The sequence below is a fragment of the Rhineura floridana genome, chromosome 18, assembly GCF_030035675.1.
Source record: "Rhineura floridana isolate rRhiFlo1 chromosome 18, rRhiFlo1.hap2, whole genome shotgun sequence".
Taxonomy (NCBI): domain Eukaryota; kingdom Metazoa; phylum Chordata; class Lepidosauria; order Squamata; family Rhineuridae; genus Rhineura; species Rhineura floridana.
Window position 1 is genome coordinate 9,703,690 of NC_084497.1, and position 15,718 is coordinate 9,719,407.

At 47.1% G+C, this 15,718-nt stretch overlaps 1 protein-coding gene across 8 annotated transcripts in view; it reads left to right on the forward strand.

Annotated features, from left to right (window-relative positions):
• Window positions 1–15,718, forward strand: part of LOC133372652 (semaphorin-4D-like) — a 51,347-nt gene that overhangs the window by 21,267 nt on the left and 14,362 nt on the right. For 6 of the 8 annotated variants that reach the window (XM_061601550.1, XM_061601551.1, XM_061601548.1 and 3 more), the window contains 4 exons: window positions 9,230–9,452; window positions 11,526–11,641; window positions 12,235–12,401; window positions 14,008–14,060. In XM_061601550.1, coding sequence (XP_061457534.1) covers window positions 9,230–9,452; window positions 11,526–11,641; window positions 12,235–12,401; window positions 14,008–14,060 — 559 coding nt within the window. Of the gene's footprint in view, window positions 1–9,229; window positions 9,453–11,525; window positions 11,642–11,954; window positions 12,038–12,234; window positions 12,402–14,007; window positions 14,100–15,718 lie in introns of all 8 variants that reach the window. The other 2 variants (XM_061601552.1, XM_061601556.1) reach the window with 2 other exon arrangements.

The window sequence follows — 15,718 nt, forward strand, 5'->3', positions numbered from 1 at the left end:
TGAGTTCCCCAGTCCTTTCTGCCAATTCCTCCAATGACTCCTGCAGGATTCTGCCTGCCCGTGAAGGGGGATGGGGTTTCTTCAGTGAGCTCCAGATAACGCTTCTGGATTGCTGGTCATTGCAGGGACCTTGGTTCCACGTTTTAAGCCCTTGGAACTGCCTCATCATTTGTCTGCTCCTCTGGTAAGGTGGGAGTTGGAGGGAGGTGTTCCGCATTTGGCTACACCCACAAACCCCCATATTCTGTGATTGAGGGCCAGTCCCTACACTTGGAGTTTTGCCACTGGTTCACCTTGTCTTAATTCAGGCCGTTCCAGCTGGCCCAGTATCAGCAGCTTGTGTGGCTCAACCATCTTTCCTGCCATCAGTCCAGGGTTGACAGCCTAGTCCCCAGGTTCTGCCTGTGGGCGATCAAGCCTGTCCTCTGGCAGTCTCCCAGGCCCTGCCTGTGCTGGATCAGACCCACCCACTGTCTTAGGCCTGGTCACGTCAGCCCAGCTGCCATTTTCTGCACCATTTTTGGTGGGAAATCTCTCATTCTATTCATCATCAGGGTGGCGGGCCCCTGGGGGCTCCGTAGGACCCATAGAGCCTCACACAAGCATCATCACTCCCCATCTCTCTTGGGTGGAGCTTCCCTGAAGCACACGAGCCTGGCAATTGTCCCTCTGCCCCTTCAGCCCCTGAGAGAGTGGTGGCCATGCGTTTTTGCCCCGCAGCCTCCATCTTCCCTCTGAGAGGAGGGGGAGCTTTTGGCTGATGAGGGGGAGGGCGATGAGTTGGGTTCAGTTCAATTGGTTTCTGTGGGGGATCCCAAGCCTTTACCTAGAAAGACATGTGGAACTGTGGATCTCTCTGCCTTGGCCTCTCAGGAGGCTAATTGGGCTCATTCCTCTGGGGGAGCGGCCAGGGTTTTTCCAAAATGCAAACTCCTGAAGTGCATTTCCTCCTCTCTGGAGGATTTTGAGTAGGAAACTCCTGGATCTTCCAAGGCCATCAGGTCCTTGCTCCAAAGCCTCTATCCGTATGACAAGGTGGAGGTAGAATTTTTGAAGGTCCCCCTTGTAGATACCCCAGTGGCCTCTTTGGCCCATGGATCAATAGTGGTTCTGGATGGGGATGATCTTCCAAAGAACCCTGAGCACAGAAAGGCAGAGATTTTTTTGTGCAAGGTGCGGGAAGCTTCTGCTCTGGCCCTAAAGGCCTCTTCTCCAGCTTCCTTTGTGGGCAGGGCTTCCCTTCTTTGGGCTCAGGCCCTGCTTCAGGAGGTTCCGCAAAGCACACTTGCTTCAAGGTCTCTGTAAGCTGTCCAACACTGCTGCTTACATGGCTGATGCCTCTGTTGATGCCTTGCCGTTCCTTGCCAGGGCTGTGGTTGCTGATGTGTCTGTTAGGAGGCAGTTATGGCTAAAATCCTGGAATGCTCATGTCAGAGCAGAGGCTAGTTTGACCACTGATCCATTCATGGGTGGCACGCTTTCTGGTGGCAATTCAGATTATGTCCTTGTAGAAACAAAGGACAGAAAGAATAGCTTGTCTCATGCAGGCGAACAGGAAGGGAAGCAAGCACACTTTTTCTTCTTTTTGTCCCTTTAGAAGATATTTTGTTCCCAGAGATGGCAGAGGGCCCAGTGGGGTGGGCATGGATTCCAGCAATGACAGCAACAGTGCAGCCAGGTCCTTCTTCTTCTGGAGTTCTCCAAGTCTGACTGGTCTGCGGGGGGGGCTAAAGGAGGTGGACAGAATCAGCATTCACAAGAGCAGCATTCCTGACAAGATTGAGCTTTCAGAGGGGTGTCGGATCCAGCATTTCCTTCCATATTGGCCACAATCGACATCAACTCAATAGGTCTTTAACGTTGTTCAGTTACCTGCTGGAGTTTGCCCAGTTACCTCCTCACCGTTTGGTCTCCTCCCACAAGCATCAGAAACACCACCTGATGCTTCAAGCCATCAAGCATCTCCTGGAAATCAGGGCAATAGAGCCAGAGCTTTCATAGTGGATCTACTTTGTTTGCTACTCAACTATTTCACCATAATTCATCATTCCCAAGAAATTGGGGGTTTGGAGGGCAATATTGGATTTGCAGCGGGTAAGTCAGTATTTAAGGATGCGGAAGTTCTGCACAGAAACACTCGACCATCTTGGAGAGCCTCTGGCCAGGGGATTTCATGGCCTCCTTGGATTTGATGGCCTACTTCCTCATACTGATTCCCCTCCTTCACAGGCATTACCTGCGCTTTGCCTATCAGGGCAAGCACTACCAGTACAGAGCTCTCCCCTTTGGGCTGTCCTCAGCCCCAAGCGTATTTATGACGGTATAGGTAGCAGCAGTGGCACATCTGCGATGATAGACGACGCATGTATTTTCCGACTTGGGTTATCTGCTTGTATTGTTGGACTCTCTCCATCAGGGCTACGAGGATGTGGAGACAACCATGGGCTACCTTCATCGCCATGGTTTCCTGATAAACGTGGTGAAGAGCCAGCTGGAGCTTCTTAGTAGATGGTACATGTGGTTTCCAAGATGGGCCTGGTTAGTTTGCCGCAAGATCACATTTGTACGTGTTACAAAGCAGTAAGGACCATTTTAGCTTTTCACAGGTTGAATCTGTTTCACCTGGCTCATCTTCAAGTGGCCTTGATTGCCTCCATAGGCTGTGTTCCCTGGGCAAGGTTCCACTCAAGAGCTTCACTGGCTTCATCATAGAATAGTAGAGTTGGAAGGAGCCTATAAGGCCATCAAGTCCAACCCATTGCTCAATGCAGAAATCCAGCTTAAAGCATACCCAACAAGTGGCTGTCCAGCTGCCTCTTGAATGCCTCCAATATTGGAGAGCCCACAACATCCCTAGGTCATTGGTTCCATTGTTCTACCACTCTAACAGTCAGGAAGTTTTTCCAGATGTTTAGCCAAAATCTGGCTTCCTGTAACTGGAGCCCATGTCCTGCACTCTGAGATAATCAAGACAAGATCCTGACTTCTGTGGCAACTTTTCAAGTACTTGGAAGAGTCCTATTATATCTCTTTTCAGTCTTCTCAAGACTAAACATGCCCAGTTCTTTCAGCCTTTCCTCATAGAGCTTTGCTGATCATCCTCATTGCCCTCCTCTGAACCTATCCCAGTTTGCCTGCATCCTTCTTAAAGTGCGGCATCCAGAACTGGATGCAATACTCAAGATGCCTAACCAGTGCCAAATAGAGGGGAACTGGTACTTCACACAATTTGAAAACTATGCATTTGTTAATGCAGCCTAAAAGAGCACTTGCCTTTTTTGAAGCCACATCACACTGTTGGGTCAGTGCCAACCATTCCAAGACCCTTTTTGCATGTAGTATTGCTGAGCCAAGTATTCCCCATCTAAGAGCTGTGCATTTGGTTTCTCTTTCATAGGTGTAGAACTTTGTTCTGTTAAATTTAATTCTGTTGTTTTCAGCCCAGCCCAATGCTTCTTGCATTCCAGCAGCAGATTATCCAACACCAGCCCTTCCAGGTATCTGGAAGAGTCTCTGGAACAGTCTCTTTGCAGATGGCTTTCTCCTGCCCCTGTTCGGGGATCTTTTTTGAAGCAGCCTTAGGTTCAGGTCACTACGGATGTGAGTCTAATGGGCTGGAGTGCTCACTTGGGGGAAGCTTTCACCCAGGGTTGATGGTCATCGAGGAATGTGACTCTAAATTAGCTGGAGCTTCGGGCAGTCAGATTGGCCCTCCTGCACTTCTTGCCTCCATTACAAGCATGCTTGTGCCAGTTTGCACAGACAACATAAGCATTAACACGCACCTAAACAGACAGGAGAGTCCAGACCTTATTCCCCAATGCAGGAAGCAAGCTTTCTGCTGGAATGGTAGAGGTCTGTCTTGAATCCCTGTCAGCAGAGCACGCCTCCAGAGTCTCAAACATCCCGGCCAGTTGTCCCAGCTGTCAAGAAGTCTCAGTAGAGTGCGGAGGAATTCAGCCAGATCACAGACAGATTCAGGATGCAAGTGGTGGACTTGTTTGCAACACTGGAGAATTGTGAGATGAGCATCTTTTCTCGATTCATGATATGAGGAGCTCCGGGCATAGAAGCTCTGGGATCAACTTGGCTTCTAGGTAACTTCGACAGGAACTGTATTTTGCAGCAAGACTCTGACATTTTGCAGTTAGATCCGTCTTATATGCCTAAAGTCAACTGTCTTTTCCACAGAGCTCAGGAAGTTGTTCTACCATCTTTCTATCCAAAGCCCAAGACCTCCAACAAGAAGGAATGGCATACTTTGGACGTGCACTGTCCAAAGGGCTTTCCATCCGCCAGTCTGATTCTTGCTTTGTTTCTTTCCAGCCAAGCACAGTGGGCTGGCAAGTCTCTTCAGCCACATTATCACGATGGATCAAGGCCTGCATTTCCAGAATCTATGAAAGCTGTGCTTCTGCTGTCCATGGAAGCATCACTGCTCCCTTTAGAAGGAGTGCCTCTACCTCTGCCTCTTTCGGGACCAGGGCTCTTTCGGGGGACATATGCAGCGTGGCCATTTGGTCCAGACATTACTGCCTTTACAGGCAGGTATTGCAACAGGTGCAATCGATTCAGGGTATTTTAAATTCTGGTTTGTCTGTTTTCCTCCTTGCTGTTTCTTGTCGTTCCTGAAGATCTGTTTGTTCTTTTCCGAGTTGCCAGGTGGCCTTTGCTGCTGACCTTGGGGCCGCATTATTTGCTAATTTTGATATGTTTTTTCAATGGGCTTCTGTGTTTCTTGTTTGCTTTGCCAGTAGCAAGCTGAGAGAAGGAGGAGTTGTCCTTCAGCGGAGGAGACAAGCCATCCATAGATCTCCTCCTTCCTGCACAAAAGAAACTCATCATGGTAAGTGCCAATGTTCCCTTTTGTGGGAGGGATTTAAGCGCATACCAGGAATTTTAGGTTTGCACAGTTGAAGTAGATTTAAGGGCTGTGTCAAAACTGTTTTTTTGCTGCTTGTAAAATGATGAGGAAATGCACTGAAAAGTGTGGGACAAACGAATGACTTAATGGGAAGACATAAATGCCCCACAAACAAATCAGAATGAATGCCCTGTGAATAGTCTAACCTCCATGTAAGCAAGTGAAACTAGGATGAGTAAACAGGTTGTCTGAGGAGCCCTCAGATGCTTTTGAACAAGAAATCTCCTTGCATAGCACGGTGGCGAAGTGCTTGCTTTGCACATAGAAGGGCTTTAACTCTCTGGCATCTGCAGTTAGCCTGTGATGGGGAAGGCCTCTTTCTGCTACTAGAGAATGACAGGACGGGCAAATAGTCTGTCCTGGTCCGAGGCAGCTTCCTGTGTTCCCTTGCATTGGGAATAGTGAAGGGCCGTAGCTCAATGGCTCAAGCATTGGCTTTGTGTGCAGAAGGTCCCAGGTTTAATCCCTGGCATCTTCAGGTAGGGTTGGGAAAGATTCCCTGCCTGAAACCCTGGAGAGATGCCACCAGCAGAGTAACTTCATGGTTCCACATTTCCCTAGAGATACACAGCCTGGATAGCAGATGGAAGATTGAACCCCAACATCAGGCAGCACCAAGGAACATCAGGGAACAAAGACCCAGAATCACAGTTCTATTTTTATGGGGAAAAGCCCAGCAATAGCCAGGAATTAACTAGCCAATCAGGGGGCTTTCTGATGATAAAATCTTCTGGAGCTTTCGCACCTGACGGTCACACGCTTCTCCAGCCTTCCCAGTCCTGTGGCCTTGAGGCACCAGTCTCAGGCTGATAAGCAGGTGTTCTTGCTTACTGCTTAATTAACTGAGTTCAGCTGTGAGAACTGACCTCTCATGGCTTCCCAGAGACTCTAATTCAGGCAAGATGTTTCCCCCACAATTCCTTGCCACAGAACCATTTTAACTGACAACCTTACAAGCCAGGCGCTCTTGACAGGGTGGGGTTAGCCTAACCCAGTTGTGTCTACCTGAGTACTTGGGACAGCATCAAGGCAGGCTTGAGGGTCAAGGAGGTGACATTGCTGTGGTCTATAGGAATTCCATTTCTCTCTCCAGCTTCCTGTCTGCTTGAGTGGGGATCCAGAGTGCTAGGAGGAAGGGCGGGATATAAATCAAATAAATAAATAAAATAGCATGTCTGTCCCTGGTGTTGGGCAATAGGGACAGATGGGGGACTCTGCTGGTTTACTGCCAGCCTCACTGCCCAGCAGTCTGTGTTCCTAAGTCGATGGAGCTGGTCTTGGGGATGGTGTTGAGGACTCCCAGACTCTTGGTTCTGGGAAACTTCGACATCCATACCAAGGCCACTGGCTCTGGGGCATCTCACGACTTCATGGCCTCTGTGATAACCATGGGGCTGTCCCAACATGTCACTGGCCCAATGCATGTGGCTAGCCACACTCTGGATCTGGTTTTCTCAACCAGGCATGAAGAGGGTGATCTGAGGGTGGAGGATATTAACATGTCCCTTGTCATGGTTGGATTGCCTCCTGTTGAGATTTAGACTCTCAGTGACTTTTCCCCTGTGCAGGGAGGGGAACCATTAGGATGGCCACCCCCAGAGGCTGCTGGATCCAACTGATTTCCAGACAGCTCTGGGGGTTTTTCCAGCCAATATGACTGGCACTTCTGTTGAAGAGCTAGCTGATCTGTAGAACACCCAGAGGGCCCGGGCTGTTGACATGATGGCTCCTGAGCTCTCTCTCCCACTTAATAGAGCCCATTTGGCTCCTGGAGATACACCAGAGCTTAGGGCAATGAAACAAGTTGGGAGACAGCTTGAATGCAAGTGGAGGAAAACTCCAAATGAACACAACTTAACACTAATAAGTGCTCATTATCACGCCCGCTCAGTGACAGCGAAGGCAACGGAGAAAACGTACTTTGCTATGTCCATTGCATCCTCACTGTGTTGTCCAGCAGAGGTTTTCCAGGTATTGCAGGGCCTTTTACAGTCTGGCTCAAAGGAGGTAGTGGAACCTACGGTGGCCCGCTGTGACTTGTTTGCAAAACACTTTGAGAGTAAAATCGTTTGCATCTGCCAGGACCTTATACCACTCAGGACCCCAATACCTCACCTCAAGGACTGCCCAGAGCTTGGAAGATTACTTTTAAAAAGTAATAAGTTACAGTTACATGGCCCAAAAAAGTAGTAATTACTGTTACAATTGCTCTGAAAGTAACTGAATACTTTACTTATTCTCAAAAGTAATCGCTACAGTTACATTTTAGTTACTTATTTAAAAAATTGCTACAAGGTGCTGGCCTTGGCTGCTGCACATCTAAGTAGTCTAAAACAACATTAAAAATAAGCACACACACACACGAGGGTAGTAGAACCAGGGATAAGCAGGCAGAAAAAGCCACTGAGGATCAATTTAATCTACACATGACATTAATCATGTGGTTTCTCTTTGCGTGCACTATTTTTCTTTCAGAAATAGGCACTGTGGGGATCTGACATGGATTGGGACCCTGGTGTGGTAGTGGAGGCATTTACCCCTTTGGGTCCTGAACTGCATCACTCCTTGCCCTGTAGTTTGCTTGGCAGGAAGCTCCCATTCACCCCAGTGGGAGTACAAAGGCAAAACCAATTTTAGACTGCATTCATTAGAACTGGAGTTTGTAAGTCATAGAAGTAAACATTCGCCTAATTCTGCACTAGTCAGGCCTCAGTTGGAACATTGCACCCGGTTCTGGGTGCTGATCTAGATAAATTGGAATGGGTTCAGAGGACAACAATGGAGATCATCAGGGTGGTAGGGCGAGCGAGCAGCGATCCACCATCCAGAGTGAGTCCGGAGATCACCCCTGAAAGCTAGAAAGGGTAACCCTAATTCACACACACATTCTCTCTCTCTCTCTCTCTCTCTCTCTCTCTCTCTCTCTCTCTCTCACACACACACACACACACACACACACACACACACACACACACACACACACACCATCATCACTCTTCTCCACAGCTCTTAATCTCCATTCTGCTGCTGCCTTCTCCACGACCGCCTGGCTCTCCACCTACTCCCTTGTGGCCTAACACAGAGCACAAGGGAAGAGCAACACTGTGCAGAAGCCCAGTGTGAGGCACATGTCTTTTGTCCACCAATCAGAGGAGTGGAAGACTTCCCCTGCTCCCTCCCAAGTAATGCTCAAAAGTAACACTGGAAACGTTATAGTTGCTGCTCAAAAGTAAGGAAATGACTACTCATGCTAGTACTAGCAAAATGTAACAAAGTTACCCACTCACTACTAAAAAAAGTAATAAATTACAAATAACTCGTTATTTGTAACAAGTTACTTCCAAGCTCTGCCTCTCCCTATGTGTACCAACCTGGACCCTGCACTCGGCATTAGAGGCCCTGCAAAGGAGGTGCGGAGAGTGGCAATATGAGAACGGGCCTTCTCAGTAGCAGCCCCCCTTCTGGAACAGTCTTCCCAGGGAGGTAATCAGGCTTTTGCTTCTTAACTTTGGAGGGATTGTGTTGTGTAGCCTTCCTAAGAAGGGTTGCTCCACCGCTTTATATACTGTTTAAAAAAACCGTATCTATCCATCCATCCATCCTGAGCATATCTAGCTATCACTTTAATTGTTATTAACTGTAAGTCTCTTTGAGTGCACATATTTGAGTAGAAAAGTGACTAACAAATTTTAGTAAATAAATAAACCTTGCTTTATGTTTAAGGGTAAACATGTTTTAAGAGGTAGAGCATGCAGAAGGCCAAGTTCCCAGAAGCATCCCTGGGTTAGGGTTAAGATTGGAGAGAACTCCTTCTGAAATCTCGGAGAGCTGCTTCCGCTCGCAGTGCGCAATACTGAGCCAGATGGGCTTAGGCAAGCAAGCAAGAGGCATTTTACAGGTCAAAGCCAAGTCTAGCCAAGCGAAAGCACTCAAAGAGAGTGCAGGATGGGACTGGTGAGGGGGAGGGAGGGGCTACACAGAGAGACCTTTGCCTCTTCTGCCCCAGACCTGAGGCTGCTCACCCTGATATACCACCAGATACCACCTGGGAAGGTGGCTGTAGGTTCCAGTTACATGAGGTTAGCCACAGTGCTTCTTGGTGTTTGGTGCCAATAATCCAGGGAACAAGACAGTGATAATGCTGGCTCTAATGAGGTGGCCGAAGGCTACTGATGACCCCCTTCTGCTAATTGTTCAAGTGGCTACCACGCAGCTCCTGCTTGTTCAAATCCCTTCCCCCCTTGGTGTGTACCAACAGCCAAGTGTCTGAATGAAGGGAATATTGCAACTGGCTTTCTTTTCTAGTGCCTTGACAATTCTGCCCAACGCCAGGAATACAGCTCTTCTCTTGACTTGCCAGACAGAGTCCTCCAGTTTGTCAGGGATCATCCTCTGATGGACAGCAATGTGGACCCTGTTGGCCGTCAGCCAGTGTTGCTGAAAAGAGGCACAAGATACACACAACTTGTGGTAGACCGAACCAGGGGCTTGGATAATGCAACGTATGACATATTTTTCTTAGGGACAGGTAAGCAAATTTTTAGGCCGCTTCCTAGTTCGGGGATTACCAGCGTGGCACAAGCAGGTGCCAGTGTGCCAACTAGTATCTCCTGCTGCGACAACCACTGAAGAACTCAGTAAATCCTGAAAACTGCAATGCACAAGGGACTGCTCTTCCTGCTCAGTTCCTATTTGCGCTGGCTCAGCCTCTTCTACTTTGAATGTGGCCTGCCCTCCCGTCTGTTGTGAATAGAGGAGAGGTGCAAAGAGCTTCTCTCTTTGAGTTGCGGTGGTGCCTTTTTTCTATTGATGGTGCAGCTAAATAGGGGGACATGACCACACTGATTCTTTTTCTGCTTGTTTTTACGTGATGCAGCCATTTTGTGTTATACCACATCCCATAGCAGCCATGTTGTGCTATGCTACACACACATGCACCCATGGTAGCCATTTTGTGTGACATCATACTTCCATGGCAGCCATTTTGCAACTGGCACCCATGACAGTGTCTCAAAATTCCTCACTGACCCCCAAATGTTGGCAGATCTGTCCTAGTAGAGCGCATGCATGTGTGAGACAGAGAAAGAAAGCAGTATATTTCATGGGGAGGGACCATAGCCCAATGGCAGCGCACCTGCTTTGTGTTTCGAAATATTCCTCCTTTAGAGGCATGTTTTGCGTAGCTGTTTCCATCAATTGCATGAATCACTGTTGTAACTCCTAGAGTTACTCTGCCTGGAGCCACTGCTGCTGCTTCCTCTTCCTCTTGCACCAGTGGTGTTTCCAGGTTTTGTAGTCATTTTTCTAGATGAGCAAATAATCTGATCCTAGTATAAAGCAGATTCCTATGTTCCTAGTATATAAAATATATTGATTTATAAAAATATTTGTATACTGATATTTTGTTAAAAACATCAAAGTGGTTTACAACACGTTAAAAACAACCACCTCCATAGAATAGAAAACATTAAAAATACAATAAAAACAAAGGTCAACTGTTGCAAAAAAAGTATATATACTCCCACCCAGCAAGGAGCTCAGGATGGCAAATATGGTTCTCCCCTGGCAGCTCATTTTATCCTCACAGGAACCCTGTGAGGTAGGTTAGGCCAGAGCTTGGAAAAGTTACTTTTTTTGAACTACAACTCCCATCAGCCCCAGCCAGCATGGCCACTGGATTGGGCTGATGGGAGTTGTAGTTCAAAAAAGTAAGTTTTCCAAGCTCTGGGTTAGGCTGAGAGATAGTGACTGGCCCAGGTCACCCAGTAAGCTTCATCACTGAGTGGGGATTTGAACCATCTCCCTGGTCTGAGTCATACAGTCTTAACAGCTAAACCACACTCATGTGGTGTGCATAGTATTTTCTGCCACACAACAAATTGTTAAGGGTGTTTCTTACCTCCTCGATATTCTAGATGAGGCTCAGAGATTTGAGGTATTTCTCCTCAGTGTGTGCCTGTGGCAAGGGGGTTGATTGTTCGGCAGAGTTTCAACCCTCAGTGGCAGTTTTTGTTTAGTTTTTCCATTTGAGGATTCCACTGAAAGGACCATCAGGACCCCATTTAAGGGAATCTTGGGGAAATGAAATATTCACCTCCAAATCATTGGGGGATCTGAATGATCCCAACGAACGGGGAAAAGTCATTTCATAACGTAGTGGTTACTTTATGTTGGATCTTAATATTATATGATTATATGGTTGTAACCTGCCCTGGGACCTAGTGGTGAAGATTGGGTAAATAACTACTTAGATGGTTATTGTGGATTAATTTTGTTAAATAAACTAAAATATAAATAAGATGAAGATGAATAAATAAGATGAAGAGGGGATAACCATTTTTTAAACATCAAATCAGAGTCTTTGTTAAATACTGGCTCTTTTTTGTTCTTTTTACAGCTATGACTTGACTTGGGTCTATTTGGCTTTACTGTCCGTTGAGTAAAGTGCTTTTTACATGTGCAGGAGGATTAGCATACATTTTCCTCTGGTTTTGGGTCATTTAGACCATGGTTCCTTCTGCCAGTATTTTACTCTACCCCTTCCCTCCACCTCCTCCGTTTACTTTAATTGCGGTTTAAATGTGTGCTTGATTTCATACAGATAAGGGCTATCTGCACAAAGCTGTCAACCTCCAGGGGGCGATGTTCATTGTGGAAGAGTTGCAGCTGTTTCCATCGCTGGAGCCTGTGCAGACACTCAAGCTGGCTCCCCAAAAGGTACAACATCTGTCCTGGCCTTAGAGATTATGGGCGGATTTGTCGATTTCAGTTTCTCATTTTCCCAGTCTTCAGTTCTCCACATTTCTACAAAAGTTTGCAAATGTTCTTTTTTTAAAGTCCTCATGAAAATTCACCAGCATCTTAGTGCCAATTTCTCCAATTACGCACATTTTTGTATGCAATTTTGCCTACTATACACATTTTTGTAAAGCAGTTTCCCCTGATATAGTGCATTCTTCACTAAATATATGCATTTTTGTGCGTGCTTTACCCTCATATGTATATTGTTGTACGTATTGCTTTGCTGAAGAACTACATTGCAAAATTCAGAGAACTGCAAAATTCAGGATGGCTGCATTTCAGTTCGTGTTTTGGTTTGGATGTGCAGATTTGGTAAGTTTGCCTTCAAATACAAACTGAATCCAATTTCTCCACCATCCCTATCTAGCCTGTGCAGCGGGGTAACCTTCCTGCCTCCTTTTCTTTGCTTTCCTTCCACTTCCTATTTTGCTTACTCTTTTGCACGTACCTATTTCAAATACAGTTTAATCTAGTGCAGGAAAGATGTTTGCTTGGTGCTGTATTTCCAGGGCCTCTTCTATGCTGGGTCTCCCTCCCACCTGGTGCAGATCCCTGTGGCAACCTGCAGCCAGTACAAATGCTGCTTTGATTGCGTCTTAGCCAGAGATCCTTACTGCGCCTGGTCCCTGTCTCTTCGCAGTTGCATCCTCGTGACTAACCAGTCAGGGGGCTCACAGTGAGTACTGACATCTCCCTGTGGGGCATATACTAATTAATACTAGTAACAATGCTAATTAATGTTTATACGGCATTTACGAGTGTTTGAAAGTACGGCCATACATTATTTACTATTCATTTAACATCACTTCTGGTTTCACTCTAAGCCTCCTCAGCAAATAACTGAAATAAACACGCACCCTTTTCCTACTTACTGCTGCTTCCACCTCCCTTACCTCAGTGATGGAATACGCAAGCTTTGCATGCATAAGGTCTCGGGTTCAAACCCTGATGTCTCCAGGCAGAGCTGGGAGAAGCTCCTCTCTGAAATGTTGGTGAACCGCTGTCAGTCAGTGATAGACAGTACTGAGCTCGATGGAGCAACTGGGTTGACTCAGTGTAAGGCAACTCTTTAAGGTTGTATCCAACGATGTTCTACTCCAAGTAGACCATTTAATTTAATAAACTTGTTACTGTTCATCAGTTTCAGTGGGTCTGTTCTGAGTAGGGCTAACACTGGATATAACCTTTAGTTTCCTATTTAAAACTAGCTCTTTATGCAGGACCATGAGGGCTAGAATTTTGCCTTTTCTCTAAACAGATGGACCATAGCTCAGTGGTAGAGCGCCTGCATTGCATCCAATGCTTTGCATGCAAAAGGTCCCAGAATACAGGTTCAGTCTCCAGTGGCATCTTTAGATGGGGCTGGAGGAGACTCCTGTCTGAAGCCATAGCCTAGAGAGCCACTGTCAGTCAGTGTAGACCAGGAGCGGATAAATGTTTTCATCCCAAGGGCCACCTTCCCTTGTGGGCACTCTTCCAGGAGCCACATGCCAGTGGGGGGTGGAGGTCAGAAGCAACACATGGCTGGTCCAGAGGCAAAAGTGGATGGAGCTTTGAATGTGACTCTCACCTTTGTACACAAAAGTCAGAGGTTTCTACGCATACACTCCCCTCCGTAGAGGTAAGCAAAAGGCATTGTACTCACGGAGGGTGGGAAGCAGGGCCAGTGAGGGATGCAGCTGGGGGACAGAATCATAGAATAGTAGAGTTGGAAGGGGCCTATAAGGCCATCAAGTCCAACCCCCTCTGGGAGAGTCCAGAGGGCCACATAGAGAGGTCTGTATTTGGCCCTCAGCCTTGAATTTTCCCACCTCTGGGGTAGGCAAACTAGAGCTACTTGGACTAATGGCCTGACTCTGTGTAGGCAACTTTCTGTGTTCCTGTTGAAATCAGTGCTTCAGGGGAAGGAGCATAGTTCAGTGATGGAGCACTTCCTTTGCATGAAGAAGATCTCTGGTTCATTCACCATCCGCCTGGACCTTGCAAAGCACATTTGTCACTTACTGAACTCTAGCCCTGCCTCAGTGTAAAAGAAATGCTTGAGGTAAGGCTTTTGAAACCCACACTGTCTCAGCATCAGCAGTTACAAGTACACACTCCAGCTTGTACCACCAAAGCACATTGTTCTCAGTCTTCCTTTACAGGAGAGTTCTAGTTTGCTGCAAGCCCTCAACCATCAAATTTCAAGGCTGAGCAAGAATGCTTTCTGAGAGAGATTGTTGTGCAACAATGAATGTTTGTTAATGCAGTATTTATTTGAACCCATCTCTTTCTTTTCCCAGGGATCTGATTCAGTGTGTCAGGAATGGTGATGCCTCCAGGTGTCCTGAAGTGGGTAGGAGAACGTTTTCTCTTTCACAGAGATAAATATTTTGTAAGCAATTGCTACGTTTGGATATGGTTAGCAGAATTAAATTAAAACAACACTGCAGGATGGGAGAAGGGAGACAAATAATGTTAAGCATCGCAAACCTGGCTCTCTTGGGGAGCTTGGCCTTCTTGTACCTTTCGTATCAGCCCCCCTCAGCTACTCTTTTAGAGGAATATGGTGGGGGTCTATGTTTGACTACATCATAGGGGTTGAAGCTTCTGGATTTCAGAAACAGGCTCCCTACCTCCCCCATGCCAATAATCTGAGCACTAAAGAAACTGTGTGTGTGTTTTTAAAAGTAATAAATTCATCACCAAGAGGGACCCCAGAAGAGTGAGATTTGACAGGTTTTATAAACAATGCCAGTTTAAGTTGTTTTGCTAAATTGGTTCTGGGGAGGGTCTAGGTGAGCTTAAGGCACCCCCCACCCCACATCACTGGAAATGTTGTTCAGCTTTTCTGACACTCTGGAGATTTTGGCAGGACTTGCCCCACAGACATGTTCAGAGGTTACCTACTTTTTGCAGTTAGGAAAGTGTCGTGGAGATGCATTGGAAAGTGTCGGATAAACTGTTGATTGCCGGGAAAGACGTATAACCTCCTCGCAAACAAATTGGGATGAATGCTCAATAAAGAGCTGACATCAGATAACCTTTGCAAGCAAACTGGGATCAGTCCTCAATAAACAGGTCATCTGGAGGAGCCTCTTCTCTCATGGATGACAGAGGTCTCCAAGTGGGTAATATGGCTCCTCCTACAGCCCAGAGACAGGAAACACTTCAGCGAATATTTGCTCCTCCCCTGCCGCTGAGGCTCGTTTTTAGTTTCCTGTCTCAGCCCGGAGCACATCCTCTTGGATTCTCTCCTTATTTAGAGATAGTCTATTCCTACCTACAACTTTCCAGCGTTTTCTCCTTCCGTTACTGTGTATCTTTACCTTGAGTTACCTCTGTCTGTCTTCTGATCCCTCTGCAGTTTTTCTTTCTGTCAGTTTCACTTCAAGGTCCTCTGTATCTTCCCAGCTTCTGTCAGAGTATCCTCTTGTCAGTTTCACTCCCCCCCTTTCCCTCTCTCTCTGAGCTATGGAAAAAGCAAAAAGATCGAAGTCAGGGGAGGAAAAGAGCATGGATAAGACTAAGAACTACGTTTCCAGAAAGAAGCATCTTAAGAAAGTCGGGCAATACCCAGCTGCGGCTTCGGTCAGTTCCCGATCACTGCGCTTTCCCGCCACTTTTCAGCAATGGCTGCTTACTGGCGAGGATGACCCGATGGAAGGGTCTTCTTCAGGAATCTTTTTGCGCAGCTCACCAGCCTCGCACCCGGCTCTGCTAGGCAGCGGGGTAAGTCGATACGGGGATGGGCTCATTCCCCTGGCAGGGCTGCAGGAGGAGATAGCGCTGAGGCGCGATGAGGCGGTTGCGGCCGCCATTTTGGATCCGAACACAGCAGCGTCCACCATTTTGGAAGGCGCTTCTGCATTAGCACCGGTCATGACTGAACGGAGCACCTGTCCTGCTTGATATCTCAATGGCTGCTGCTGCTGAGGGAGGCATCCAGGCCACGTTAAGGGCACGCAAACAGCATTCTCATGCAGCCCCTCCCCATTCTCCTAATCCTCCCCG